Below are 27,891 nucleotides of genomic sequence, written 5' to 3' on the forward strand. Positions count from 1 at the left end.
GACAGCTTTGCACATTCTTAGAATTCTCTCAACCAGCTTCTTGAGGTAGTCACCTGGAATGCTTTTCCAACAGTCTTGAAGGAGTTCCTACATATGCTGCTTTTCCTTCACTCTGCCGTCCAACTCATCCCAAACCATCTCAATTGGGTAGAGGTCGGGTGTTTGTAGAGGCCAGGTCATCTGACGCAGCACTCCATCACTCTTCTTGGTCAAATAGCCCTTACACAGCCTGGAAGTGTGTTTTAGGTCATTGTCCTGTTAAAAAAACAAATGATGCTAGTCCCACTAAGCCCAAACCAGATGGGATAGCGTATCGCTGCAGAATGCTGTGGTAGCCATGCTGGTTAAGTGTGCCTTGTATTCTAAATAAATCACAGACAGTGTCAGCAGCAAAGCACCCCCACACCTCCTCCTCCATGCTTCACGGTGGGAACCACACATGCGGAGATCATCCGTTCACCTACTCTGCGTCTCACAAAGACACGCGGTTGGAACCAAAAATAAAACATTTGGGCTCATCAGACCAAAGGACAGACTTCCACCGGTCTAATGTCCATTGCTCGTGTTTCTTGGCACAAGCAAGTCTCTTCTTCTAATTGGTGTCCTTTAGTAGTGGTTTCTTTGCAGCAATTCGACCATGAAGGCCTGCTTCACGCCATCTCCTCTGAACAGTTGATGTTGAGATGTGTGTTACTTGAACTCTGTGAAGCATTTATTTGGACTGCAATCTGAGGTGCAGTTAATTGGTGATTAACTCTAATGAACTTAGTCTCTGCAGCAGAGGTAACTCTGGGTTTCCCTTACCTGTGGCAGTCCTCATGAGAGCCAGTTTCATCATAGAGCTTGGTGGTTTTTGCGACTGCACTTGAAGAAACTTTGAAAGTTCTTGAAATTGTCCAGATTACTTTAGGACATGAAGGTCAGTCAATGATGGACTGTCATTTCTCTTTGTTTATCTGAGCTGTTCTTGCCATAATATGGACTTGGTCTTCTACCAAATAAGTTTATCTTCTGTACATCACCCCTACCTTGTCACAACAACTGATTGGCTCAAATGCATTAAGGAAAGAAATTCCACAAATTCACTTTTAACAAGGAACACCTTATAATTGAAATGCATTCCAGGTGACTACCTCATGAAGCTGGTTGAGAGAATGGCAAGAGTGTGCAAAGCTGTCATCAAGGCAAAGGTTGGCTACTACTATTACTGAAGAATGTCAAATATATTTTGATTTGTTTAACACTTTGTTGGTTTCTACATGATTCCATGTGTTATTTCATAGTTGATGTTGTCACGATTATTCTACAATGTAGGAAATAGTAAAAAGAAAAGAAAATCCTGGAATGAGTAGGTGTCCAAACTTTTGACTGGTACTGTATGTGTAACTGATAGATGTGCACACACACCCACACATTATTATTACTTCATATTTTTGGGCCTTTGACATTTTTCTATTAAATGTTTTATATATAAGTCTGTAACGTCTATGTTAAAGTTTTAAATATATGTACATTGTAAAGTCTTTTTTGTTATGTGTCGGACTCCAGGAAGACTGGCTGTCGTCGGCTAATGGGAATCGTAATAAAATCATAAATCTTTAATTTTCATTTGAAAATGTTTTCTCCCATTTATACCCGCTGAATACAATCCCGATTTCAGTCAACTATGCACTGTTGTATAAAGTTTTCTAGCACCAAAAGAACAAAACAGTATAGAGGATAGAGTCTGAGCATCAATGATATGGGCTTAGAGGTGTAGGCAAAGGGCTGGGAGAAATCATAGGTAAACATAATCTCATAGGAGAGAGATGAGCATTGGGACAGGGCATTAGTGCTCCAAAGAAAGTATGGTTTCACTTTTTTGTTATAGCACTGCAACATGTAAGTACTACCTCCCCCTTTGTCGCTTGGCATTCATGCATCCACCACCTGTGAAAGTGTGAGGGTGCATCTCAATAGTCTAGTGGCTTCCTCGCCTCGCCTTCATCTGCACTGATCTGAAAACACAGGATGGGTGAAAGCAATATGTAAAGCTGCCTATAGTGTTTTCCCTCACTACACAGACTAGCCAGCCAAGTAGAAAAAAGTAGCCCTCCCTGGCCGAACAAGCTCCATTTTGGTGGCCTCTGGTACATTCTAATGCCTTGATTACATCTCAAATACACAGCAAAATGATTGAATACTTTATCGAGTACACATCCCAGATTGGTAAAATTAGTTGTGGTATTGTGTAGAAAGACATGACTTTACAATTTAAATGACTGAAAACGTGTGAATTCAGTGTATTGTTAGTTGTTTTGGATATTTTCTAGGCCTATATGATCAGGACTAATTTCTAAGAGGCAAACATAAAAACATTTAACCTGTCTTCCCTTAAGATTAAAGTCGTATTTACAGTTTTACTGCAATATATAAATTGCCAGAATGATGTTTGTTGTTCAAGTTAAAGTAAATAGGGCACATTATCTTGAAAAATAAATTAAAGTTTAAATTGAAAAAAATAAAATGGTTATATCAGTCTTAAGTATTATAGCTTTCTGATTTTACAGAAATGAATTAAAGTAAAATTAGCACATTTAGAACAAAATTAGGCTCTCGCTCCACTACCTATTGTTCCTTCAGCGAGGATTCACCTTCTTTATGGACTTATATATATATATATATATATACACCAGTATGCAAAAGAGGGAGCCAAATTAACAGTTCTCTCTGATGCGATTCGGTACGGAATAGTCACACTCAATTTTGCGCCACTATCTGGAAAGTCCCGACATGGACTTCATATCCTAGGAAAATACAAACGAGATCTTTGGTTTACTTGTACAGGGGCGATTCCATGAACATAAACTATGTTGTATGATTTATGAATTCCAAAGGGATATAGGTGATCACTTTTATTCAGTCAGTTTGACACGTTTTATAAACTAGTCAACATTTGCTGTTCGGTCGTCAATCAAAGCACAGTAAATTGCCTATGCATCACGATTCCGTGGCTGGCTATAGGGAACACACAAAAAACAAATGTGCAAGAAAACAATAATTAGGCTCAGTGGATTTCGAATCATCGTTACCACGATGAAGGCGCATCTTGCTATCTGTAAAGAAATTTGACTTCAAACCAACCACAGCGCACACAAATCCCACAGGTACCTGGAGGTGAGACAGACAGCAGATTGTCAAACCAGCAGCGTTTCCCTGTCATCGTTCACATTGTGACTGACAAGTGCCTGTCCTATCAATATCGTTCATTCTTGCGCAGCATTTCCCAAACTCGGTCCTGGGGACATTTTGGTTTTTGCACCTGCACTACACAGCCGATTAAATAATCAAAGCTTAATGATTTGTTTATTATTTGACTCAGCTGTGCAGTGCAAAAAACGAAATGTGCACCCCTTGGGGTCCCAATGACAGAGTTTGGGAAACACTGTTCTAGTGGGAGAGGGCTCAGACTTTTCTGAATAGCGAATTTAAACTTTTATAAACCAAAAGTAGCAGTTCATTTTTTAAGTGGAATAAGTCTGGGAAAACATTGTGCCTACCAGGAAGTAGCTTTTACCTATCCAGCTCGTTCAGTGCAGGTGACGGAAAGTACAGTAGATTGGGAAAGGAAGTGACTTGAGACCAGTGAGATGTGCATTATGACTCTTGTCTTCCTACTGCCTTACATCATTTTGCTAAACAAGAGAAGAACAGGGCATACTGTCATGAAGCACTAGTACCGACATCAGGTCCCCCTCTTATTCATTATGATCGAAAAGGCAAAACTGACACTTCATGAATACGGGTACAGAACACAGATGTACATTCAAACCAAGAGGAAAATGACATATCCAAAGTCATCATGATGATACATGGACAGATCAGAATACATACGTCGCTGTAGTAGTGGTTATGAAGGCTTCAGCATGGCAATGTATGTCCAGTTACATGCAGGGCAGGCTACAGATGATGTTGTCGGTAAACTTATTACTGACTCATTGTGGACACCTTGTGGCCACACAGTCACACTACACTTTCATAAATAAACACAAAAAAGCCAACGGCTCCAAAGTGCTAGTTTTTCCCCCCTTGAAGTACTTAACTCAGGTTTCCATTTGAGTGCTTCACCTATATAGCAAATCTTACATAGGATACATTATATAGCATATCTTTTAATACTAGTGTCTAGATCTTGTTCAGTTGCTGACAAATGCTTTCTACACCCCGCGACACACACCTGAACACAGGGAAATGTAGGCAAGAGGTAAAGAAAACACAACATATGTTAAAACCACCACTGTCAGTCCATAGCCTACCTCAGTTCATTGTCATCTCACAGGAACAATATCAAAATCCTCCAACTGGAATTTCTGGGAAAGCAGGGCATTTTGGGAAAGTAGAATTTTGCAACCCTGCTAGACTCTTTCCTCAACAGAAATCTCTATCATTTCAAAATCCTCTTCAGGTAGGTGCACATCATCATTAGCCAGAGAACGTTGTGAGAATGTTTCTGCACGCTACACCACTGCCTTGTACCCAACGTTAGCCTACATTGTTACGTCGTAGCCAATGACAAGCTGGCCTGGTTAAAGTAAAAACTGACTAGCAGCCATGGTTATGTCCAAGATGACACCCTTTTCCCTATATAGTGCACTACTTTAGGCCAGAGCCTGACTAGTGCACTATATAGGGAATAGGTTGGCATTTCAGACACTATGTCTCTGTTGCAATTAGATATATATCTATATAGATTTGTTGGCTATACGGGTAAAAGATTGGCAAAGTGCACAGAGGCTTTGTGGATAGGAACACAACACATAAATAGCAACTTGTATACAACAAGGCATTGGACCCCAAACCTGCACAGTAGAGAAGAGACTTACTACACACTAAACCCTGAATGGACACAAACACACACACGTCAAAACCAAAGACAACACTCCTACAGATACACACCTGTTATATCTGTTAAACTGCATGGGACAAACCTGTTTCAATGTCCGACAATGAGACTTTTTGGAGACCATCAAAATAATACAATTTGATGTTCAGTTTTGAACAAACTGAATGTGATGTTTTGGGATTTTATCATTTGGATTCTACTAAACTCAGGATGCTCAAAAAGCACAGTTCTGTGTTAAACACAAGCTTGGGGAGAGTGTTGTTAATTCTCATAAAATGTAGGAGTTGTCCTATAACTCTTATAAAAACAGACATATTACACATTTAAATCCTTGTCTCATTATTTTATGTGTCTAGGTTTGTACTCACAAGTGTCAGGTAGGTACATGAGGAAAAGAAGACCTCCGATTATGTTAAGGCAGATTGCCCGGTGTGACTTTCCCCTCCGTTATTGTCTGTGTGACTTCTTAGGTAGGGTGGGAGGCAGTGTACAGAATTGGGTTGCTATGGCATTACCAACGAAAGTCATTTGGGGTTCATTGCACATAGCCACCCATCGAAGCAGAGGGAGTCATTGTCCATAGGTATCCATGGCAATAGTTGCCGGGGTGTTGTCCAAAGCCACAGGTTGGGCGGTTTTAGAACGACATTATAAGAGGGAGAATCACAAAAGCAGGAGCTGAGAACAGACAGGGGCACTGGATTGGCACTGCCAGTTGTTTGAGGCATTGCTATGGGGGCCAGTGCCTTCATCTGCTTTCCGACTGGGGCAAAGAGCGACTGGGCTCAGCATGGCTCCAGTGGCTGAGCCCCAATGGCCTCCTCTGGTAGCAGGGTTCAATACCTCCAAGCGGAAGCCGACCTCCTTAAAACAGAAAAGGTTTACTAGGGTAAATTAACACATCTAATAAGGAATATTCAGGGCACTGAAAGACGTTCAGAAAAACATTTCAGAATGTATAGCCCCAGTGAATGCTCTCAGTCAGGTTGTGTTGAGATGCAGGGAGTTTCTAAGGAAGTTCCTAAACATTTCAGAATGTATAGCCCCAGTCAATGCTCTCGGTCAGGTTGTGTTGAGATAGATCTCTAGTAGCGGTCTTTCTCTCTCTCTAAACGTTTCAGAGTGTTTAGCCTTAGTGAACGTGCCCCAATCCAGCTATGCAGAGATGAAGGGTGGAGTTGGATGGATGGGGAGGGAGCAGCTAGTTGAGGTGGAGGGTTTGCTTCATGAACTCATAGGTGGTGAAGGCCACAGCCTGAGAGGGCACACAGCGGATGTAGTTGAGAGACAGCCCTCTGTACAGACCCTTCTTCATCCCATACTGACTGTACACATACTTCAGAGTCTTGGTCAGGGTACTGTAGAGGGAGACAAGTAGGAAGACAAAAAAAGTTAATTTATTTTACAGTGCGAGGCTTACCAGGTACTTATCAATGACATTTTAATATGTTAATTCAAAATAATAACATTTGCATTTTCTATTTGTTAAAGATGTTCAGAATAGGTTATTCTGCCAGTGCCAGTCTGTTTCAGCATTCTAAACCTCAAAGACAGAGCTGTTTAATACAGACACAGTACACAGGCTGGGGACTGACATCTAAAACACAAGCTCTCATTGTATGGAGTAGAACATAGTAACTCAGTCTTACTCTAAGTGAGTAGTCTATTCTTGCCCTGACAACCCAGAGGTTGTCCACCTCTAGAAAAACATTATTACGAGGATACATTCTAGAAGCATAGTGTCAGGTGGTGAAGTATTTCTACTGCCACTGTGAAGCAGGCGAACTTTGAAAGGCATGCCTGGTACACAGCTGTAGTCTTCTGGAAGACCAACCAGGGCTTAGGACTCAATAATACCATACACTCCACAAAACTCCTATACCTAAGTGATTTTTCTAAGTATTCAAACAGGGTCCAGGGTAGTGTTGGGCAGTATCCAGATTTCCATATCATTCCTGTACCATACTGGGCTATGCAGTATAACCAGCAGTGCACACAAGGGGTGTTATTTTTCCCAAACTAAAACATAAATATAGACAGGTCAAAAGTTTGGATACACCTACTCATTTCCGTGTTTTTCTTTATTTTTGACTATTTTCTACATTGTAGAATAATAGTGAAGACATCAAAACTATGAAATAACACATGGAATCAGAGTGAAGTATTCACACCCCTGAGTCAATACTTTGTAGAAGCACCTTTGGCAGTGATTAACAGCTGTAAGTCTTTCTGGGTAAGTCTCTAAGAGCTTTCCACACCTGGATTGTGCAACATTTGCCCATTATTCTTTAAAAAAATTCTTCAATCTCTGTCAAATTGGTTGTTGGTCAATGCTAGACAACCATTTTCAGGTCTTTCAGACTACAAGCATACCATAACATGATGCTGCCACCACTGTTCTTGAAAATATGGAGAGTGGTGCTCAGTAATGTGTTGTATCTGCCCCAAACATAACACTTTGTGTTTAGGAGAAACATTTCTTTGCCACATTTTTTTCAGTATTACTTTAGTGCCTTGTTGCCAACAGGATGCATGTTTTGAAACATTTTTATTCTGTACAGGTCTCCTTCTTTTCACTCTGTCAATTAAGTTACTATTGTCAAGTAAGTACAATGTTGTTGACACATCCTCAGTCTTCTATCACAGCCATTAAAGTCTGTAACTGTTTTAGTCACCATTGGCCTCATGGTGAAATCCCTGAGTGGTTTCCTTCTTCTCTGTCAACTGAGTTAGGAAGGACGCCTTTATCTTTGTAGTGACTCGGTCTATTTATTTACCATCCAAAGTGTAATTAATAACTTCACCAAGCGCAACGGGATATTCAATGTCTGCTTTTCCCATCTACCAATAGGTGCCCTTCTTTGCGAGATATTGGAAAACTTCCCTGGTCTTTGTGGTGGAATCGGTGTTTGATATGCACTCCTTGACTGAGGTACCTTACAGATAATTGTATGTATGGGGTACAGAGATGAGGTAGTCATTCAAAAATCATGTTAAACACTATTATTGCACAAAGAGGGAGTCCAAGCTATTTATTATGTGACTTGTAAAGCACATTTTTACTCTTGAACCTTAGTTCTGAACACAACAAAATGTGGAAAAAGTCAAGGTGCATGAATACTTTCTGAAGGCACTAGCAAAGTACTAGTGAATTCCCAAAGCGGACGCTAGCTAAATGCTAACAAGATCAAGCGAACACAATGTGATTGCAAGGACAAAGAACCCAGCTCATACAACTATCTCAAAAGGCTACTCACACTTGATCCAGGAGGGGATGATTGTCTCCACTGTAACCAAGAAGCTTGATCTTGCAAGCTAGCCACCTATAGCTAGCAAGTTAGCAAACCAAATGCACGGCTGAAGCCCTGACTGGAGAATTAGATAGTTAACTTAAAGTTATAAGATATTTTGCTGGCAAATATTAGTAGTGAATTTCAAGTGTAACTTGATCACCTCTCTTTCTTCCGCTGAACAACAGTGGATCATCACATCACAAAACTTCAATTTGCTCCATGTAGCTCTTTGTAGACAAACATACCATGTGACTGATTCAATTGACTTTATGAATAAAAATGTAAATAATAGAAATTGGGGAGGGTATTGAAAATCATACAGCTATTTCAAAATACCCCAGTATACAGTATATCCAGTACACCCCCTAAGTCTAGTCCAGGGTCCTTTTTCCTTTTAGAATTGGATTATATGGAAAGGGAAACCTGATCCTAGATCAGCACCTCATTTTGTAATACGAGCTCTGGGTTTGGAGAGGAAGGGGTAAATGGTGCCACTTACAGACATTTGTCAGAATCAGGAAGCACCACCCCTAACTGCATCCTTCTCCTGGCAACATCCAGAGGATAGCTGGGACAGGAGACGGGGAAGAGAAGGGGGGGGACAGAGAGAGCAAATGAGTTAACCAACCATATCGATCAACCAACCAATTACCCACCCCTCCACAGAGCAGTTGACATAGGTCTTTAAAATCCAATGAATCCATCAGTCAAACACCCAATCAATCAATCAACCTACGAAATGGTCTGTGCGATAGCTCCAGCCACCCCACCACAGAGCAGGTTGACGTGGGTCTTCAGCACCATCACCTCTGGGTTGTCTGAGGACGGTCGCCCCAGTAGCTCTGGGAAGTGGGCCAGACCTAGACTCTTCAACGTGCCGAAGGTAAAGAACGAGAACCCTGGAGGATGGAGGGCAGAATAAATGAGGCCCACAAAACTCAACAGAAAGTTCTTGACAACACTGTGTGTGTGCGTGCATGTTCACCTGCGTATGGAGCCATGCCTATAAGGGTTGGGATGAGACCCTTGTAGAAGCCAGGGATGCCTCCTTCCTTTAAAAAGAGAACACCAACAGCTGAGCCTCAATTCACGATAAAACACTCAACTCAAGATAAACACAAACACAGGAGGGAAACTTGCACACCTCCCTCAAATTACAGGTTTAATTTTAAACTGAGAGGAACAAATGAAAGGCACCTTTAGGTATATAGTGTGGAAGGCATTTCCGATGCCTGTGTAGCGATGGTGTCCTTTCACCTGGTATGCCAGACGGGCTCTGATCACATCCAGAGGGTACGTACATATCACTGCTGTCATCCCTGAAGAAACACAACAACATGGTCAGATAAAATATACTTAACTGTTGTATCTACTGTGGAAACTATTGTTGTTGAAAAATAATCAGGAATGAGGAAGTATCTTCTCTGCATTATACAGACTTCCTATTGTCTTTTTTGGATTCTTCCCACTGATCCTCTCACCTGCCATAGAACCGGCCATAAGCCTGTGGATGTGTCCAGAGATGCCCAGCTGTTGACTGAGGATCTTCTTGTATTTGTCAAAGGCCATGAACTGGATGGCTCCGTAGGGGAATATCCTGACCATCATAGCCCCATTGCCTTTATACAGCCCCAGGTAACCCTCCTTCTTTGGCACAGCACGGAGAGTGGCTACCACTCCTACAGGAGAGAGGAGAGACGGAGGGAGGGGAGAGAGAGCAAAGGACAAAAATAAGAAAGATCAGTGTGATGTCATTGCTTAGTTTCTGGTGCCATCTGGTGTAAGATAAAACATCTCCGATTAATTAAACGGGACATGATACAACATTTACATGGGAGGGGGAATACGTCAGTGGCACTGACAAACCAAATTGACAACCAACAGACATGTTTACAGGAAGAGGAACACTCCATTTCAGAACAGCAGAGTTATCCAAACCTTACCCAGATCTTTGTAGTGGGGGCTATGGGCTTGCAGTAAGATCTTTACTCTGTCCAGAGGAGCGATGGTGGACTTGGCACAGCATCCAGCTACACCTAAACACACCCAGAGAGATACAGACACCCACAACATGAGCATCTCTGAGCTGGACTGAGTAAAATAACCATTAAATTAATCTGCAGATAATTATCTGTTAGATGCATGTTTGCTCAAACCGGAATCTAGACGCATTAGTTCGAATTAGTGCATATTACACTGAACAACATTTGCACAAAAAGCTTTTTTCTCTAAAATTTTGTTTACATCCCTGTTAGTGAGCATTTCTCCTTAGCCAAGATAATCCATTCACCTGACAGCTGTGGCATATCAAGATAATTAAAAAGCATGATCATTACACAGATGCACCTTGTACTGGGGACAATAAAAGGCTACTCTAAAATGTGCAGTTTTATCACACAACACAATGCCACTGATGTCTCAAGTTGAGGGAGTGTTCAATTGGCATGCTGACTGCAGGAATGCCCACCAGAGCTATTGCCAGATAATTGAAAGTTCATTTTTCTACCATAAAAAACTGTCTCCAATGATGTTTTAGAGAATTTGGCAGTAAGTTCAACCGGTCTCACAACAGCAGACCACGTGTAACCACGCCAGCCCAGGACCTCCACATCTGGTTTCTTCACTTGCGGGATCGTCTGAGGGGGGGTGCTGAGGAGTATTTCAGTCTGTAATAAAGCCCTTTTGTGGGGAAAAACGTATTCTGATTGGCTGGGCCAGGATCACCAGCAGGTGGGCCAGGCCGCCAAGTGGGTGGGCTTATGCCCTTCCAAGGCCCACCCATGGCTGCAACCCTGCCCAGTCATGTGAATTCCATAGATTAGGGCTTAATTTATTTATTTTAATGAACCGTAACTCGGTAAAATCTTTGAAATTGTTGCATGTTGCATTTATATTTTTGTTCACTACAGATTACCATGAAATTGATAGTGGATCTAAATGTTTTTCCTCAATCCTGGACTATCAGACCACGATCTTATTACGTTTCCAATCGCAACAAATAATTTGATTGGACACCAACCAAGGACTATCAAAAGCTGAGCTGTAAATTCTCGGAAAACAGTAGTTAAGATGGAGAGAAGTCTGTCCATAATAAAGCGCTGCTCTGCCTTTTAGTTTTGTCGCACCTGGAATACTGTTCAGTCGTGTGGTCAGGTGCCACAAAGAGGGACCTCGGCAATTGGCTCAGAACAGGGCAGCATGGCTAGCCCTAAATGTACAGGGAAAGCTAACAATAATATGCACGTACATCTCTCATGGCTCAAAGTGGAGGAGAGATTGTCTTCATCACTACTTGTTTTTGTAAGAAGTGTTGACAAGCTGAATGCACCGAGGTGTCTGTTTAAACTACTAGCACACAGCTCAGACACCCATGCATACCCCACAAGACATGCCACCAGAGGTCTCTTCACAATCCCCAAGCGAACAGACTATGGGAGGCGCACAGGACTACATGGAACTCTATTCCACATCAGGTAACTGACACAAGCAGAAGAATCCAATTTTTTTTTTAAACATAAAAAGATACCTTATGGAACAGTGGAGACTAAAGACACACAATAAGACACGCCACTCTACACATACATGGATTTTGTAATGTAGATATTCGGGCTCCCGTGTGGCGCAGCAGTTTAAGGCACTGCATCTCAGTGCAAGAGGCGTCACTACAGTCCCTGATTTGAATCCAGGCTGTATCACATCCGGCCATGATTGGGAGTCCCATAGGGCGGGGCACAATTGACCCAGTGACGTCCAGGTTTGGCCGGGGTAGGCCTTCGAATGGGGCTACAGTGTCTCCCGACCCCTCCTGTCTCAGCCTCCAGTATTTATGCTGCAGTAGTTTATGTGTCAGGGGGCTAGGGTCAGTCTATTATATCTGGAGTATTTCTCCAGTGTCCTGTGTGAATTTAAGTATGCCCTCTCTAATTCTCTCTCTCGGGGGACCAGAGCCCTAGGACCACCTGGCATGATGACTCCTTGCTGTCCCCAGTCCACCTGGCCGTGCTGCTGTTCCAGTTTCAACTGTTCTGCCTGCGGCTATGGAACCCTGACCTGTTCACCGGACGTGCTACCTGTCCCAGACCTGCTGTTTTCAACTCTCTAGAGACTGCAGGAGCGGTAGAGATACTCTCAATGATCGGCTATGAAAAGCCAACTGACATTTACTCCTGTGGTGCTGACCTGTTGCACCCTCGACACCTACTGTGATTATTATTATTTGACCATGCTGGTCATTTATGAACATTTGAACATCTTGGCCATGTTCTGTTATAATCTCCACCCGGCACAGCCAGAAGAGGACTGGCCACTCCTCATAGCCTGGTTTCTCTCTAGGTTTCTTCCTAGGTTTTGTTCCTTTCTAGATTCCCCTAGCCACCGTGCTTCTACACCTGCATTGCTTGCTGTTTGGGATTTTAGGCTGGGTTTCTGTACAGCACTTTGAGATATCAGCTGATGTAAGAAGGGCTATATAAATAAAATTGATCATTGTAAATAAGAATTTGTTCTTAACTGACTTGCCTAGTTAAATAAAAGGTTCAATTAAAATATATATAATAAAGGTTCAATTAAAATATAAATAATAATAAGTGACAGAGTAGTGGCCTGAGGGAACATACTTAATGTGTTGTGAAAAGGTATGAAATGTAATGTAATATTTGTCTATAACTGCCTTAATGTTGCTGAACCCCAGGAAGAGTGGGGATCCTTAATAAATACAAAGATTCCTAGATGCCCTTCCAGACTCCCTTCACGTACCCAAGGACATTGGAGTACAAAAATCTGTTAACCACCTAACTGAGGATCTAAATTAACCTTGCGTAATACCCTAGATGCGGTCGCACCTGCTAAAAACAAAGAGTCACAAAAAACTAGCTCCCTGGTATACAGAAAATACCTGAGCCCTGAAGCAAGCTTCCAGAAAATTGGAATGGAAATTGCGCTCCACCAAATTGGAAGTCTGACAAATCCGACTAGCTTGGAAGGACAGTACCATGCAATATCGAAAAGCCCTCACTGCTGGTCGACCAACCTACTTTTCCAACCTGATTGTAGAGAATAAAACAATCCTAAATTAAAATGTTGTATACTGTCGCAAAGCTAATGAAAAAGCAGCATTCCCCAAGTGAAGTTGGCATTCACATCAGCAGTGATAAATTCATTAACTTATTTGACAAAAAAATCATGATCATTAGAAAACAAACTACGGACTCCTCTTTGAATATGCGTAATACTGCTAGGACCTCAGATCAATGGACACAAGTGTTTTACAGCAAATGTCCTCCAATTCTACACATTTTGCCATAGGGTGGAGCCAAACTTTTGCATTTTTGAATATGATATCTAAGCGAGGCTGACTAACAAAATCAAGTGGGCCCCCCTGGCCGGTAATTCGACCATGATTATTATTAATTTTACATACAGTGCTAGATAACAGAAACCAGAGTTCACAAATAACAAAACAAGTATACTTATTTGATTTATTTAACAAAGTTATGAAACACTCAATCCCCTGTGTCAAAAAACAATTTCCCCCTTATACTCAAAAACTGGTTGTGCCATCTTTAGCTGCAATGACAGCAAACAAATGCTTCCTATAGTTGTTGATCAGTCTCTCACATCACTGTGGAGGAATTTTGGCCCACTCTTGCATGCAGAACTGCTTTAACCTAGCGACATTTGTGGGTTTTTCAAGTATAAAAACTGCTCATTTCAAGTCTTGCCACAACATCTCAATTAGGATTAGGTCGGGACTTTGACTAGGCCATTCCGAAACTAAAAAAACAATTTAGATTTCGTTGTGTGTTTTGGATCATTGTCTTGCTGCATGACCCAGCTGTGCTACAGCTCACAGACGGATGGCCTGACATTCTCCTGTAGAACTATCTGATAATAGAAGGAACTATGAATTCTGCTCTTTAAAGGCAAGTCATCCAGGACTTGAGGCCAAAAAGTTGACTCAAGTTTGTCAAAAAGCACCTGGAAGCATCTGGATGATCACCAAGACTCTTGGAAGAAATTTCTATGGTCAAATGAGTCAAAAGTATAACTTTTTGGATGACAAGGGGCCCATTATGCCTGACGAAAACCAAACACTGCATTCCACAGTAAGAACCTTACACCAACAGTCAAGCATGGTGGTGGTAGTGTGATGGTTTGGGGATGGTTTGCTGCCTCAGGAGCAGGACGACTTCCACTTCTGACAGAGTATTTTGTGTAGATCGTTGACAAAAAAATTACACTTAAATAAAAAAAAATGTAATCCCACCTTGTAGCATAACAAAATGTGAAAAAAGTTAAGGGGTGTAAATACTTTATGAAGGCTACAACCTTCTCTGTTGTAATGGATATTGCAGTTGCACAAGCAGGACGCAGTGCCTACACTTTTGACACATTTTGTGTGATGATGTAAGATCATCTTTATAGCTGCTGCCATATATCAGTTCCTGAAAAAATAACACTACTTGACTGCCTGTTTGCCTAAAAATAGTCTGACAATGGGCAAGTTCGTTTTGCGTCGCCCTGTGCAATAGTTATACCATATATGCTGATATCGTGGTGAGAGTAAATAGCTGCATATAACAGCTGCTAAGAAGAAAATGTAATCACTAGACTGCCTGTTTGTGTCGTACTTATGTTTGTAATACTGACAACAAAATTTGTAAGAACTCCTGAAAATATAACATGAAATAGTGCTTATGCTTACTGAGGCATGGAATGCAATAGGTCAAACAGTTGTGTGTTTAACATGAAGTTTTGTAGGCTACATCAGTGACCAGACAAAAGCGATCAAGGAGGTGGTAGCGGTTGTGGAGCACTCAGCACTGCAGTAGGCACCGGAGTGGGAACTCGGCTAAGTAAAAAAATTAAATAATCCTACACATGCACAGAAATATCCATATTTTTAGTCTGGGCAAATTGAGATAAAGAAACTCTGTATCCATAGCCACTCCATATAATTTAACAGTTCCATTTCACGTCAGGCTGTTGAAACCGATGTGAAATGGCTAGCTAGTTAGCGGTGGTGCGCGCTAATAGCGTTTCAATCGGTGACGTCACTCGCTCTGAGACCTTGAAGTAGTTGTTCCCCTTGCTCGCAAGGGCTGCGGGTTTTGTGGAGCGATGGGTAACGATGCTTCGTGGGAGGCAGTTGTAGATGTGTGCAGAGGGTCCCTGGTTCTAGCCCAAGTAGGGGCGAGGAGAGGGACGGAAGCTATACTGTTACACTGTTCAAATAAATAATTATAATTTACCGGCTTCACACAGTTATTTACTCCAGGAAAAGGGAGTGGGTTTTGTCAGGAAATCTCTGAATCTTCATAACCCTGTTCCAGTTATTCAACTCTAGACTGTACCCATTTCTTTTCTGGATCTCTGGTGAGGTTAAGCCATTATTTTAAAATCAGGGGTTGGCTACTGGCGGCCCACGGAAGGTCCTCTGACAACTCAGTCGGGGTTTCAACATACTGATGCAAGTTAGAATAGTAGAATACACAAGGTGCAATTTCGAAATTTGGTTGTGCAACAGCAGTTTCTCTCTTGTTATGTCAGTCACTGATAGTCACTCAATTAGCCCATGTCAGCTAACCTTTTTAGATTGGTAAATTAGTCTAGTAGCCAGCTATCTAAACTTAGTATTCATGGTTGAATAATCGGCCGGGGGGGGCCCACATTGAATTTGAACTGCAAACATTTCTCTCCACTCTATGGCAAAATGTGTAGGATTACAGGAAATTAGCCAATTTTCCTCTCCAACACATGTCGAAATGTGTAGAATTGCAGAAAACTTGCTTTAAAAATCCAAAATTGTCTCTATGCACCATGACAAAATGTCTAGAATTGCACAACATTAACTAAAACAAATAAATCTCTCTGCCTTCAAGAGGTGGGCTGCTAAAATGTTTTGCTCTCGATGTGGTGGTGTTGCCCATCCCTGATTTAGATTATAGTAGTCCGTTATTGCTGGACAAAAAGCCTGCAAGCCACGCAGCTCATCAGAACCAGGGTTTGTGTCACTGGATGTGTACTACTGTATGTTCTGTATTGCATTTCTGTATTATAATCACAAGTTAAGTCTGCAGCCACACTTACCTCCAGCAACGAAGGAGCGGACAAAGTGATAGTCCCCCTGAGAGTGGTTGGGGATTGCAGGACGACCAGGGGTGGAGACTGCAGCCTCCGTTGCCATGATGTGTGTTCAATCAGGACCCTAATGCATCCATAACTATGGAAAGAATAAAAAACAACAGATATATAATTACCTTTTCACCCACAATTAAAAAGGATATCACTCTACATCACAATTGGACAGCCAATAAGACATTATTGCCTTGCCTGGGAGGGGAGGGGGGGCACATTATGATGATGAGGCATAACGTTGTATGTAACGTTAACGTCAGTTGATCACTGAAACAAAGTATAAATCAAGACATAGTGTGGTTTGGCTAGCTAAGTAGCTACTAGCCGGCTAGTCACGTATCACTAGTACTAACTGTCATTGAACGTAGCTAATGTTAGCTATCACTGAACTCGAACTAACCGTTATCGTGTTACCGTTAGCAGATTAACTTTAACTAGCTAGCTAAATACAATCTTCAATCTACCATTGAATGGACTGTTCAAACAGTTACTCACAGTTCAAACGACTGTTGCTGTATTGATAACGTATATTAGCAATCTTACCCGCTGCAAGGTCAACACTATCAGATGAACGAACGTTGCACAATTGAGCTAGCGGGCGCGTTAGCATTTGCAGGCAGCCTCAGGCCCTTCCGGATTCCCCAAGTAAACAAACATGCTTAGCGGGCGCTCGCGGAGACAACTTCACCGAGCGACAAGTCTGTGAGTTCAGTTTTCGGTCCCTGTTTTTGCGAGTCATCCGTAGCTAATTAATAGCCAAAAACTGCAATAAAACCAGTTTGCTACCTGGGTTAAATGTATGAAGGGTGAAGGCACGTGTTTTTATGATCACCAACCACTAGTGCCCTTCATCGTGCACAGATGGAGAGTTGCACCGGCGCATGTCAATAACGTCACTGATAAAAAAAAAAAAAGTGCACAATAAAACCATAAACGTGTCAATTAATAATAACATGTCAACTATGCCCAAACACTTTATCATTTGCTAAATATTGGGTCATATAGCACTTGTGTGGATCAGGTTAGTGTTTTTAAAGGTATTATTATTACACAGTTGTAAAACAGTTATTAACTTTAATACAGACTATGAAGCAAAATATCAGTTTGTTTAAGGGTTGTCTAGGATTTGAAGTAGTTTGATAGAAGTTGGATACTTATACTAATTGGAGAAAGTGGACAAACGTGAATTCCATTCCAGGTTTTCCCGATAACCCTTTACTCCAGAGCTGAGTTGACTCGATAGGTTGCATCTGGGAGAGGAGGGAGAGAGGGCTGCCCTGAAGGGATTGACACAAGAAGGATTTACGCTTTAAATTGTGTTGTATCCAGTATGGCTACATGCATGTTTTACACTATCAAAACCCGCTTGATATAACAATTATTGCTAGATTGTGTCAATCTATCAGTGTGGTAAAGAAGAACCAGACATATTTTCCGAGGGAAACCAATACAATGATCGTCAGTGTCTAACAGGAGTGGAGTATTATTAGCGATTCAGACAGTGCAACTGTCTCTGGTATGTAAAATATTTGAGCTGCCTTTTAAAGTCAACGTGTAAATAAAATCCACACCAACAACACTTAATTATGCTATGTTCTTGGTGACATTCACGAATAGCTTAGTCAGCCGTCCAATGCCACGAGTGTCAAATACTCGATATTTTTCAGACATTCGGTCAACTGCAAGAAAATCTACTCGATGCGGCAATGTTGCAAGCTGGTTACAACATTGTCATTACGCTTCCGTCCGAAACTCGTGCGGAAAAGAACTAGCTAGCTAGACAAGTCCGGTGCTGTGTAGCAACCTATACTTTTTAAAGAGCTTTTCCTCTGCGTTTTAACTGTTAATAAAGGACTTAGCTTAAATAGAAAATAAATACCGCCGCCAGGCGGAAGTAGGATCTTTAGCATATATATTGATGAATATTAAAAGCTATTCATATTGCAATGAACTATTTATTTATAGGAAATGGTGTAATCTCTTGCATGTGTTTACTTCACGGATAATTGCTTTGACAAGGTGTAGGTTGTGAACTTGTGACGGTGTGTGCCTAGCCAGAAATTGACTCTTTTTGGCATGGCAGACCCGCGCCATTCCTTCCGTTAAGGAAGTGAGTGGGTTCACAAGACCAGTTTATTGAAAATTATAAATTAAAAGTGAAATACATGGCTGGTAACTCGACAAGCTAACTAACTAACCCGTATTGTCACACCTGATACCTCATACATTTGAATAGTCACACACTTAATTCCCTAATGCAACAACATGCAATTTAAGATTTCCAAACATTTGCTACAAATTATACAATTTGGTGCTATTGTACATGGTACATAAAAAAACCTAAAACGTGCATGTTTTATTCAGGAAATAAAAAAAGTTATGTTGTCAATCAAACATGGACTTGCAGTCACTAGATGTCGAACCAATTTTTTTAACATATTTTTATTTTCTTTGTCAATTCCCTCCAGGTACTTGTACATCTTTTTCAACATGGTGGGAAAATAACTCAGAATTTTGGTGCCCCAAAAAATTTAGGGAGAGAGAAAAAAAGTGAAAATTGGAGCAGGGCTAACAACCATTCACCTGGTTCCCATGCCGACTGCCCCATCTCCGCCCTCTCATATCATACACTATGCCTCCTACTCCCAAACCTCCTAAGAGACAACCCCCACCACTGACAAGGAATGGCCGCAAGGTGATACCCACAACAACCTCCACCGCCAAGAGACTGAATTCCAGCAAGCCCAGAGGAAAAGCCTTTCAGAGTCCACAGTCAACTTTAGAGCCACCCCGAAGATCCACAACCAGGACCCAGGCCCAGCCGGCCAGAAGCCCAGGGAGGAGTGGGGTTGGCAGGCTTGGCGGTCAGGGTCCGGGGGCATCCCCTGGTAGGGTTAACCATGCCCCTGTGGGTATAACAGGATCAGTGAGGCTAAGGAGCTGGGGTAATCCTCTGCTCCAGCATGGTGTGGGAGAGGACCCCCCTGGGCGCAGGATATCCTTAAGGGGCATGGGGGGCGCCAAGCAGTTTCCTCCCCTGGCAATAAAGCCTAGAACAGGAGGGAAGACAGCAAGGGGGAGGGGGGTGAGGGGAGGGAGGGGAGCGGTGGGTCAGAGAGGGAGCAAGAGCGGGATTGAGAAAGGATCTGAGGAGTCTGACACTGTTAGTGTAGACCCTAGTGAGATTAACCAAGGGAATAAAGTATTTGGCCATGTTGGTAAGGGCAAACTTCCTAACCTGAGGACTGAACTTGATGAAACTACCTGTGTTGACCAGCAGGAGCTGGGAGTCGGCCATGCTAGTGAGGGCAAACCTCGTAACCTGAGGACTGATGATTTGGCTAGTGATGACAAACAGGAAGAGTTAGTTGCCCATAATGGTGAAACGGTTGGGGCAGACTCACACGATAAGACTGTCAGCCATAGTGGTGAGGGCAACCACTATGACCTCGATGAGCCCACCAGTGTTGACCAACAACAGGAAAAGCTAATCAACAATATTGCTGAGGGCAATTCTTTAAACCTGAGCCATGAGCTTGGTGACTCTACCAGTGATGACAGGCAGGAAGAGTCAGTTGGCCCTAAATGTGAAGACAACGCCAAGATAAACCTCGGAGCTGAGCAGATTGAGATGGAGCAAAGAGAGAGAGATACCCATGCAGGCGAGCAGAGAGGAGGGGAGAGGTTGGAGAAGGAAGGAGAGGAAACAGTGAAGCAGGAAGAAGAGAGAGATGAAGAAAAGAAGGAAGCAGACGGTAAGCAGAGAGTGGAGAGAGTCAAGGTGAATGAGACGGAGGAAAGAAAAGAGAAAAACGAGAGACAGAAGGAGGGAGAGGTTATCAGCAGACCTTCAGACACAAGCACCATTATGTCTGTCGCTCAGCCCCAAAAGCCTACTCCGCAGGATGACACGTTGATGATGCAATCACCTGTCCATGCCTCACCTGTCTCTGAACCAGCTACCTCAGATCTGGCATCACCCCCTCTCCTTCGTCTGCCCTCTCCGCCTCACCCCACAGTGTCACATGGTATGAAGGTTCTGAACCAAGGTGTTAAACCAATCCAACCTACCAAAACTGTTGAAATCCATAAACCTTTAAAAGACCCAACTACTTGCCATGAGACATCACAGGTGAGCCCAATGCATCCAGTATCACTAAGTCTCTCAGTTGCCTTCCTTAGTGAACCCCACAAGCCCCTGTGTGTAACCCCAGCAAAACCAGCACCCAGTCAGAGCCTAGAGATCCCGATCTCTCTGGAGGCTAGACAATTTCTCAGACCAGTGGACGAAGAGACCAAAGAGTCATCCAATCACAGTAACACAAAATATATGTCATCTTCATCATCTGCATCATCTTCGTCACACCTGAACACGAACGCGGAGGTCCCCACCACTCTGTCTCAATCAAACACAGACGTTAACATCACTGTGTCTGTACCAGACCTAAGTCCAGTGCCAAAGAACCACAACAACAACCCAGAAGCGCCACCATCATCATCATCACTCCCATACACAAAGATAGACCTCTTCACCACTGGATCTGCACCAGATAAAGACACCGTGTGTGTCTCTGTATCTGACCTAGGTTCTGTACCAAAGACTCACAACACGAACAACCAAGACGAGCCACCACCATCACTCCCATACACAAACACTGGATCTGAACCAAACACAGACATTGCATCGGTCTCTGTATCTGATCTGGGTTCAGTGCCAAAGACCTCCTCCATCCCTAACCAGGAGAGTTGTACCTCCAAATTCTCCTGCAGCTCAGAGAGCACCCAATCCTCCTACTCCTTCGACACAGAGTCAGAGCAAGGCTATGGGGCCCCTAGCCCCCCTGGACACCCTAGCCTGGGCCCGAGACCCCTGGAGGAGGGCACATCTCTGCCCCGACCTCCACGAGTCAACCAGAGGAGGGAGAGGAAAAAGAGGAGTAGTTGTGGAGGGTGTGAGCCGTGCCTGAGGAAGATCAACTGTGGCCAGTGTAGCTGCTGTCTGAATCGCAGGACTGGACACCAGATCTGTAAGCTGAGGAAGTGTATGGAGCTGAGGAAGAGGAGGCCCATGTCACTGCTCGCACTAACATCTGCTCAGGTAAGACTTCTCTAAGGTGTAGAGTAAACTTTAGGCTAAAACTGGAAAAGACTGCTTAGAAACTACTTATAAACCTCATCACTTTTTACTTATTTTTGTGATTCACTAACTTGTTTATAACTGTTATGAGCAGTTTAAAAGCAGAACTTCAAGTAAAATTGACAAAGACAATTTACTTTTCTTTAGAGAATACTGTACGTGCTGAAAAATAAACATAGTTATGATGCTAGTGCACATGACCCCAAAGCCACATAGGGTCTAGAGACAGCTTGCTATTGTCACTAATTCTTGAAGTTGTCATGGCCTGGTTGTCATGCCTTTAGCGATGCTATGCTATGGACTGACTGAGAGAATACGTGGGGCGTAGTCTGCTGGTCTGTGGCAGTTTTTGGTGTGTGTGTGTGTGTCTGCTCTAGGTTCTCTATAAGATATGGTTAAATGAAGTGGGAGCAGAGAGAGCATGTAAAGGGCTAAGGATAGAAAAAGGATGGAGAGTTGGAGAGGATAGAATGTACTGGATGGTGAGATTGCATTGATATACTATATGACAAAGAAAGGGATACTGTGCTCGCAAATTGTGGGAACCAAAGGAGGTGACATAAGGAGGGATTCCCGGGTCCCTGCGGCTGTCCTCCACCCACAAGGGCCAAAGAGACCACGGGCCAAGTAGATGGTGGGCCGAAGCCTTAAAACATGAAGTTGATCGATCCCCGTCGAGGGGGGAGCAGATTTATTGTATATGGCAGTAAACCATTCTTATGATGACTATAACATTTGTTGGCACCTTCTATTCTTGCGCATTTTCACAGGAAAAGGACAGTGAGCTCCAAAAGTATTGGGACAGTGACACATTTTTTGTTGATTTGGCTCTGTATTCCAGCACTTTGGATTTGAAATTAAACAGTGACTATGAGGTTAAAGTGCAGACTCAGTATTTTCGTCCAGATCAGGTAAACCGTTTAGAAATTACAGCACTTCCTTGTACATAGTCCCTCTATTTTAGAGAACCAAAAGTTACAGAGGCATACATTTCATACCCCCCACAAATGCTAACCTCCCTTTTTATTGTAATGGTGAGAGGTTAGATTGTCTTGGGGTTAGGACATTTGTGCGTCTGTAACTAACTCTCACTCATCATCAGTCACGATTCATTCAGGGGTATCCATTATCACGGTAGAATCCACATTAATGTAGAAGGGTGTGGAAACATATTCTATTCTTATTTACAATAAAAGTCACTCCAAAATGACACAATACATTTTTTACCGTTCATTTCTATTGGGCACAAAATCATCTGAAACACAACCAAAACAAACAGCAAATGCATCCAACAAGTTTGTAGAGTCACAAGCTTAATATAGTCATTGCGTGCTAGGAATATGGGACCAAATACTTAACTTTTTACTACTTTAATACACATAAGTGAATTATTCCCAATACTTTTGGTCGACAAAAAGTGCTGTAATTTCTCAACGGTTCGCCCGATATGGATTTAAATACCCTCATATTAAAGCTGACAGTCTGCACTTTAACCTCATAGTCATTATATCATTTCAAATCAAACGTGCTGGAGTACAGAGCCAAAACAAACAAACAAATTCACTATCCCAATACTTTTGGAGCTCACTGTATAGCATACATTGTAATAAAATATTCTCTAAAAACAGTTGTACAATGTGCTCTGCAATAAGATAATCAGAGTTTGATTTCTTAAGCTGTCACGGCTGTCGAAAGGGTCGGACCAAAGCGCAGCATGTTGATAGTTCCACATTTTATTTATTCTGTGAAACTCATGCAATACATAAAAATAACTGAATAGACGACCCCCCCAAAAAAACCGTGACGCAGAGGAGAACAAACACTACTCACAAACATAACCACGCACAAAACCCAGGAAGAAAAACCCCTACTTAAATATGATCTCCAATCAGAGGTAACGAGGACCAGCTGCCTCCAATTGGAGATCAACCCAAAAAACAACAACATAGAAATAGAAAAACTATAACTTAAACATAAAAATAGAAAAACACAAAACACCCCCTGTCACCCCCTGACCTACTCTACCATAGAAAATCACATCTTACTATGGTCAGGACGTGACATAAGCAGAAGAGTTCTCGAATAGCACCTGCCCAATACCATGGTGGACATGCATAAGGTTGGATGCATTGGAATATAAGGTATGGAAAATGATAAAGAGCCTGTAGGAATATAGATAAATGTTCAGTCAATGTGAGTATATTTAGGATGGTTTAAATGATTACTTTCCTACTAAGATCAAAGTTGATGGTGCCAAAATCTTGCCAATACGTTCATTATTCTATTAACCTCTACAACAGTGGTTCCCAAACTTTTTATAGTCCCGTACCCCTTTAAACATTCAACATCCAGCTGCGTACCCCCTCTAGCACCAGGGTCAGCGCACTCTCAAATGTTGTTTTTTGCCATCATTGTAAGCCTGCACACACACACACTATACGATACATTTATTAAATATAAGAATGAGTGTCAGTTTTTGTCTCAACCCAGCTCGTGGGAAGTGACAAAGAGCTCATATAGGACCAAGGCACAAATAATAATATAATAATAATCAATAATTTTGCTCTTTATTTAGCTATCTTACATATAAAACCTTATTTGTTCATCAAACATTGTGAATAACTCACCACAGTTTAATGAGAAGGGTGTGCTTTAAAGGATGCACATAACTCTGCAATGTTGGGTTGTATTGGAGAGAGTCTCGGTCTTAAATAATTTTCCACATACAGCCTGTGCCTGTATTTAGTTTTCATGCTAGTGAGGGCCGAGAATCCACTCTCACATAGGTACGTGGTTGCAAAGGGCATCCGTGTCTTAACAGCACAATTAGCCAAGGCAAGAAACTGTGAGTGCAGCCCTATCCAGAAATGTGGCAGTGGCTTCTGATTAAATAAAATTTTCACAGAACCGCTTGTTGTAATTTCGATGAGGCTCCCATGTTCAGATATTGGTAAGTGGATTGGAGGCAGGGCATGAAAGGGATAACGAATCCAGTTGTTTGTGTCATCCGTTTCGGGAAATTGCGCACCCAGCTCACTCAGGTGCTTCGCTATATCACATTTGACATTGTCCGTAAGCTTGAGTTCATTTGCACACAAAACAATCATACAATGATGGAAAGACCTGTGTGTTGTCCTTGTTAATGCAGACAGAGAAGAGCTCCAACTTCTTAATCATAGCCTCAATTTTGTACCGCACATTAAATATAGTTGAGGAGAGTCCCTCTAATCCTAGATTCAGATAATTCAGGCGAGAAAAAACATCACCCAGATAGGCCAGTCCTGTGAGAAACTCGTTATCATGCAAGCAGTTAGACAAGTGAAAATTATGGCCAGTAAAGAAAACTTTAAGCTCGTCTCTCAATTAAAAAAAAATGTGTCAATACTTTGCCCCATGATAACCAGCGCACTTCTATATGTTGTAAAAGCGTTACATGGCCATATCATTGCATAATGCAGAAAATACACGAGAGTTCAGAGGCCTTGCTATAACAAAGTTAAGCATTTTCACTGTAGTGTCCAAAACGTCTTTCAAGCTGTCAGGCATTCCCTTGGCAGCAAGAGCCTCTCGGTGGATGCTGCAGTGCACCCAAGTGGCGTCGGGAGCAACTGCTTGCATGCGGGTTACCACTCCACTATGTCTCCCTGTCATTGCTTTTGCGCCATCAGTACAGATGCCAACACATCTTGACCACCAAAGTTCATTTGAGGTCACAAAGCTGTCCAGTACTTTAACAATATCCTCTCATGTTGTCCTGGTTTCCAGTGGTTTGCAGAAGAGGATGTCTTCCTTAATTGACCCCCCCCCCCCCCCCCCCCCCCCATAAACATAACGGACATACAGTTGAAGTCGGAAGTTTACATACACTTAGGTTGGAGTCATTAAAACTTGTTTTTCAACCACTCCACAAGTGTCTTGTTAACAAACTATAGTTTTGGCAAGTCGGTTAGGACATCTACTTTGTGCATGACACAAGTAATTTTTACAACAATTGTTTACAGACAGATTATTTCACTTATAATTCACTGTATCACAATTCCAGTGGGTCAGAAGTTTACATACACACTAAGTTGACTGTGCCTTTAAACAGCTTGGAAAATTCCAGAAAATAATGTCATGGCTTTAGAAGCTTCTGATAGGCTAATTGACATCATTTGAGTCAATTGGAGGTGTACCTGTGGATGTATTTCAAGGCCTACCTTCAAACTCAGTGCCTCTTTGCCTGACATCATGGGAAAATCAAAAGAAATAAGCCAAGATGTTGTGGTGGTGCTTTGCTGCAGGAGGGACTGGTGCACTTCACAAAATAGATGGCATCATGAGGAGGAAAATTATGTGGATATATTGAAGCAACATCTCAAGACATCAGTCAGGAAGTTTAAGCTTGGTCGCAAATGGGTCTTCCAAATGGACAATGACCCCAAGCATACTTCCAAAGTTGTGGCAAAATGGCTTAAGGACAACAAATTCAAGGTATTGGAGTGGCCATCACAAAGCCCTGACCTCAATCCTATAGAAAATGTGTGGGCAGAACTGAAAAAGCATGTGTGAGCAAGGAGGCCTACAAACCTGACTCAGTTACACCAGCTCTGTCAGGAGGAATGGGCCAATATTCACCCAAATTATTGTCGGAAGCTTGTGGAAGGCTACCCGAAACGTTTGACCCAAGTTAAACAATTTAAAGGCAATGCTACCAAATACTAATTGAGTGTATGTACACTTCTGACCCACTGGGTATGTGATTAAATAAATAAAAGCTGAAATGAATAATTCTCGTTACTATTATTCTGACATTTCACATTCTTAAAATAAAGTGGTGATCCTAACTGACCTAAGACGTGTCATTTTTACTAGGATTAAATGTCAGTAATTGTGAAAAACTGAGTTTAATTGTATGTGGCTAAGGTGTATGTAAACTTCCAACTTCAACTGTATACCAGGAGCTGTGCCAGGCTCACCACGTATGTTGACTCATCCAGCTGTAACATATAATTCACTGGCTTGTATGCGAAGCAGTAATTGTTTAAAAACATCTCCTTCCATGTCACTGATGCGTCGTGAAACAGTGTTGTTTTATGAAGGCATTGTCTGTATACTTTTTTTGGCCTTTTCCCCCAGCATTGTTCCAGCCATATCCGCGGCAGCAGGAAGAATTAAGTCCTTCACAGTGCTATGGGTCTTGCCTGTCCTAGCCACTCGGTAGCTCACCATATAAGACGATTCTAGCCTCTTCTTATTAATGGTATCTGTTGCTTTTATACATGTCTTACTACTCGAAAATTGACTTTATTCTCGCTCAAAAAACTTCTGTGGCTTATTTTTCAAATTGTCATGTTTTGTTTCTAAATGTCTGCGCAAGAGTGAAGGTTTCCCACGAGAGTGTAACGGTTAATGTGATTGGATGTTAATTATTTGACTAGGCTACTTGTATTTGACATTGTGTTATTTCACTGAACACTGTTTTTTGGCAGTGAAACGAGGCTACTCAGGCAAGCAAAGAAACTCAGCCAAATGTATAGCCCCGTTGGAAAATATAAATGTACTGTTTGAAAATGTGAAAAAAAATTATGTGAATCACATTTTTATTTGGCGTACTTCCGACGCTTTGGGAATACCTGCTCTACGGGAATACCTGCTCTACGGGTGTCTTCCCCGCGGGACGGTTGAGCTAACGTAGGCTAATGTGATTAGCATGAGGTTGTAAGTAACAATAACATTTCCCAGGACATAAACATTTCCCAGGACATTTCCCAGGACATAGACTGTAATATCTACTGTAAATTAGACAGTGCAGTTAGATTAACAAGAATTTAAGCTTAAATTATTGTTAATCTAACTGCACTGTCTAATTTACAGTAGATATTACAGTGAAATAATACCATGCTATTGTTTGAGGAGATTGCACAGTTATGAACTTGAAAAGGTATCAATAAACCAATTAGGCACATTTGGGCAGACTTGATACAACATTTTGAACATAAATGCAATGGTTCCTTGGATCAGTCTTAAACTTTGCACACACACTTCTGCCGTCTAGTGGCCAAAATCTAAATTGCACCTAACCTGGAATAATACATTAGGCCTTTCTCTTGCATTTCAAAGATGAAAAAAAAATACACTTTTTTTTTTCTTTGTATTATCTTTTACCAGATCTAATGTGTCATATTCTCCTACATTAATTTCACATTTCCACAAACTTCAAAGTGTTTCCTTTCAAATGGTATCAAGAATATGCATATCCTTGCTTCAGGTCCTGAGCTACAGGCAATTAGATTTGAGTATGCCATTTTAGGCAAAAATTGGAAAAAAAGGGTCAGATCCTTTTTAACTGAGTGTGAGACGTTTTTTCCAAAATGTACATTTCATACATACTGTACATACAAACAAAGAACTCCATGTCAAATAGTATTTGTTGATCAGTGAGACAAATAGCAAAGGTGTCT

General features: G+C 41.9%; 3 protein-coding genes across 3 annotated transcripts in view; 1 reads left to right on the top strand and 2 right to left on the bottom strand.

Moving 5' to 3' along the window:
• The window catches only part of LOC106613187 (polyunsaturated fatty acid 5-lipoxygenase), a 32,704-nt gene extending 27,322 nt beyond the window's left edge, over nt 1-5,382 (bottom strand). Inside the window, exon 1 of the mRNA XM_082976775.1 lies at nt 5,251-5,382. The gene's annotated coding sequence lies outside the window, so the exon portion shown is untranslated. The remainder of the gene's footprint in view (nt 1-5,250) is intronic.
• Nucleotides 2,880-17,199, bottom strand: LOC106613176 (mitochondrial coenzyme A transporter SLC25A16). Its single transcript, XM_014215178.3, has 9 exons — nt 16,855-17,199; nt 16,264-16,396; nt 10,119-10,211; nt 9,657-9,854; nt 9,373-9,494; nt 9,161-9,227; nt 8,912-9,074; nt 8,675-8,743; nt 2,880-6,240 (listed from the first exon to the last, which is right to left on the bottom strand). Exons 2-9 carry the CDS (start codon nt 16,358-16,360, stop codon nt 6,084-6,086), a joined length of 966 nt encoding a protein of 321 aa, XP_014070653.1. The 5' UTR covers nt 16,361-16,396; nt 16,855-17,199; the 3' UTR covers nt 2,880-6,083.
• Nucleotides 17,200-17,534: 335 nt separating this feature from the next.
• Nucleotides 17,535-27,891, top strand: part of tet1 (tet methylcytosine dioxygenase 1) — a 50,020-nt gene continuing 39,663 nt past the window's right edge. Inside the window, exons 1-2 of the mRNA XM_014215163.3 lie at nt 17,535-17,827; nt 18,780-21,409. Coding sequence (XP_014070638.3) covers nt 18,944-21,409 — 2,466 coding nt within the window. The 5' untranslated portion in view covers nt 17,535-17,827; nt 18,780-18,943. The remainder of the gene's footprint in view (nt 17,828-18,779; nt 21,410-27,891) is intronic.

Source organism: Salmo salar, chromosome 01 (genome assembly GCF_965601325.2).
Source record: "Salmo salar chromosome 01, fSalSal1, whole genome shotgun sequence".
Taxonomy (NCBI): domain Eukaryota; kingdom Metazoa; phylum Chordata; class Actinopteri; order Salmoniformes; family Salmonidae; genus Salmo; species Salmo salar.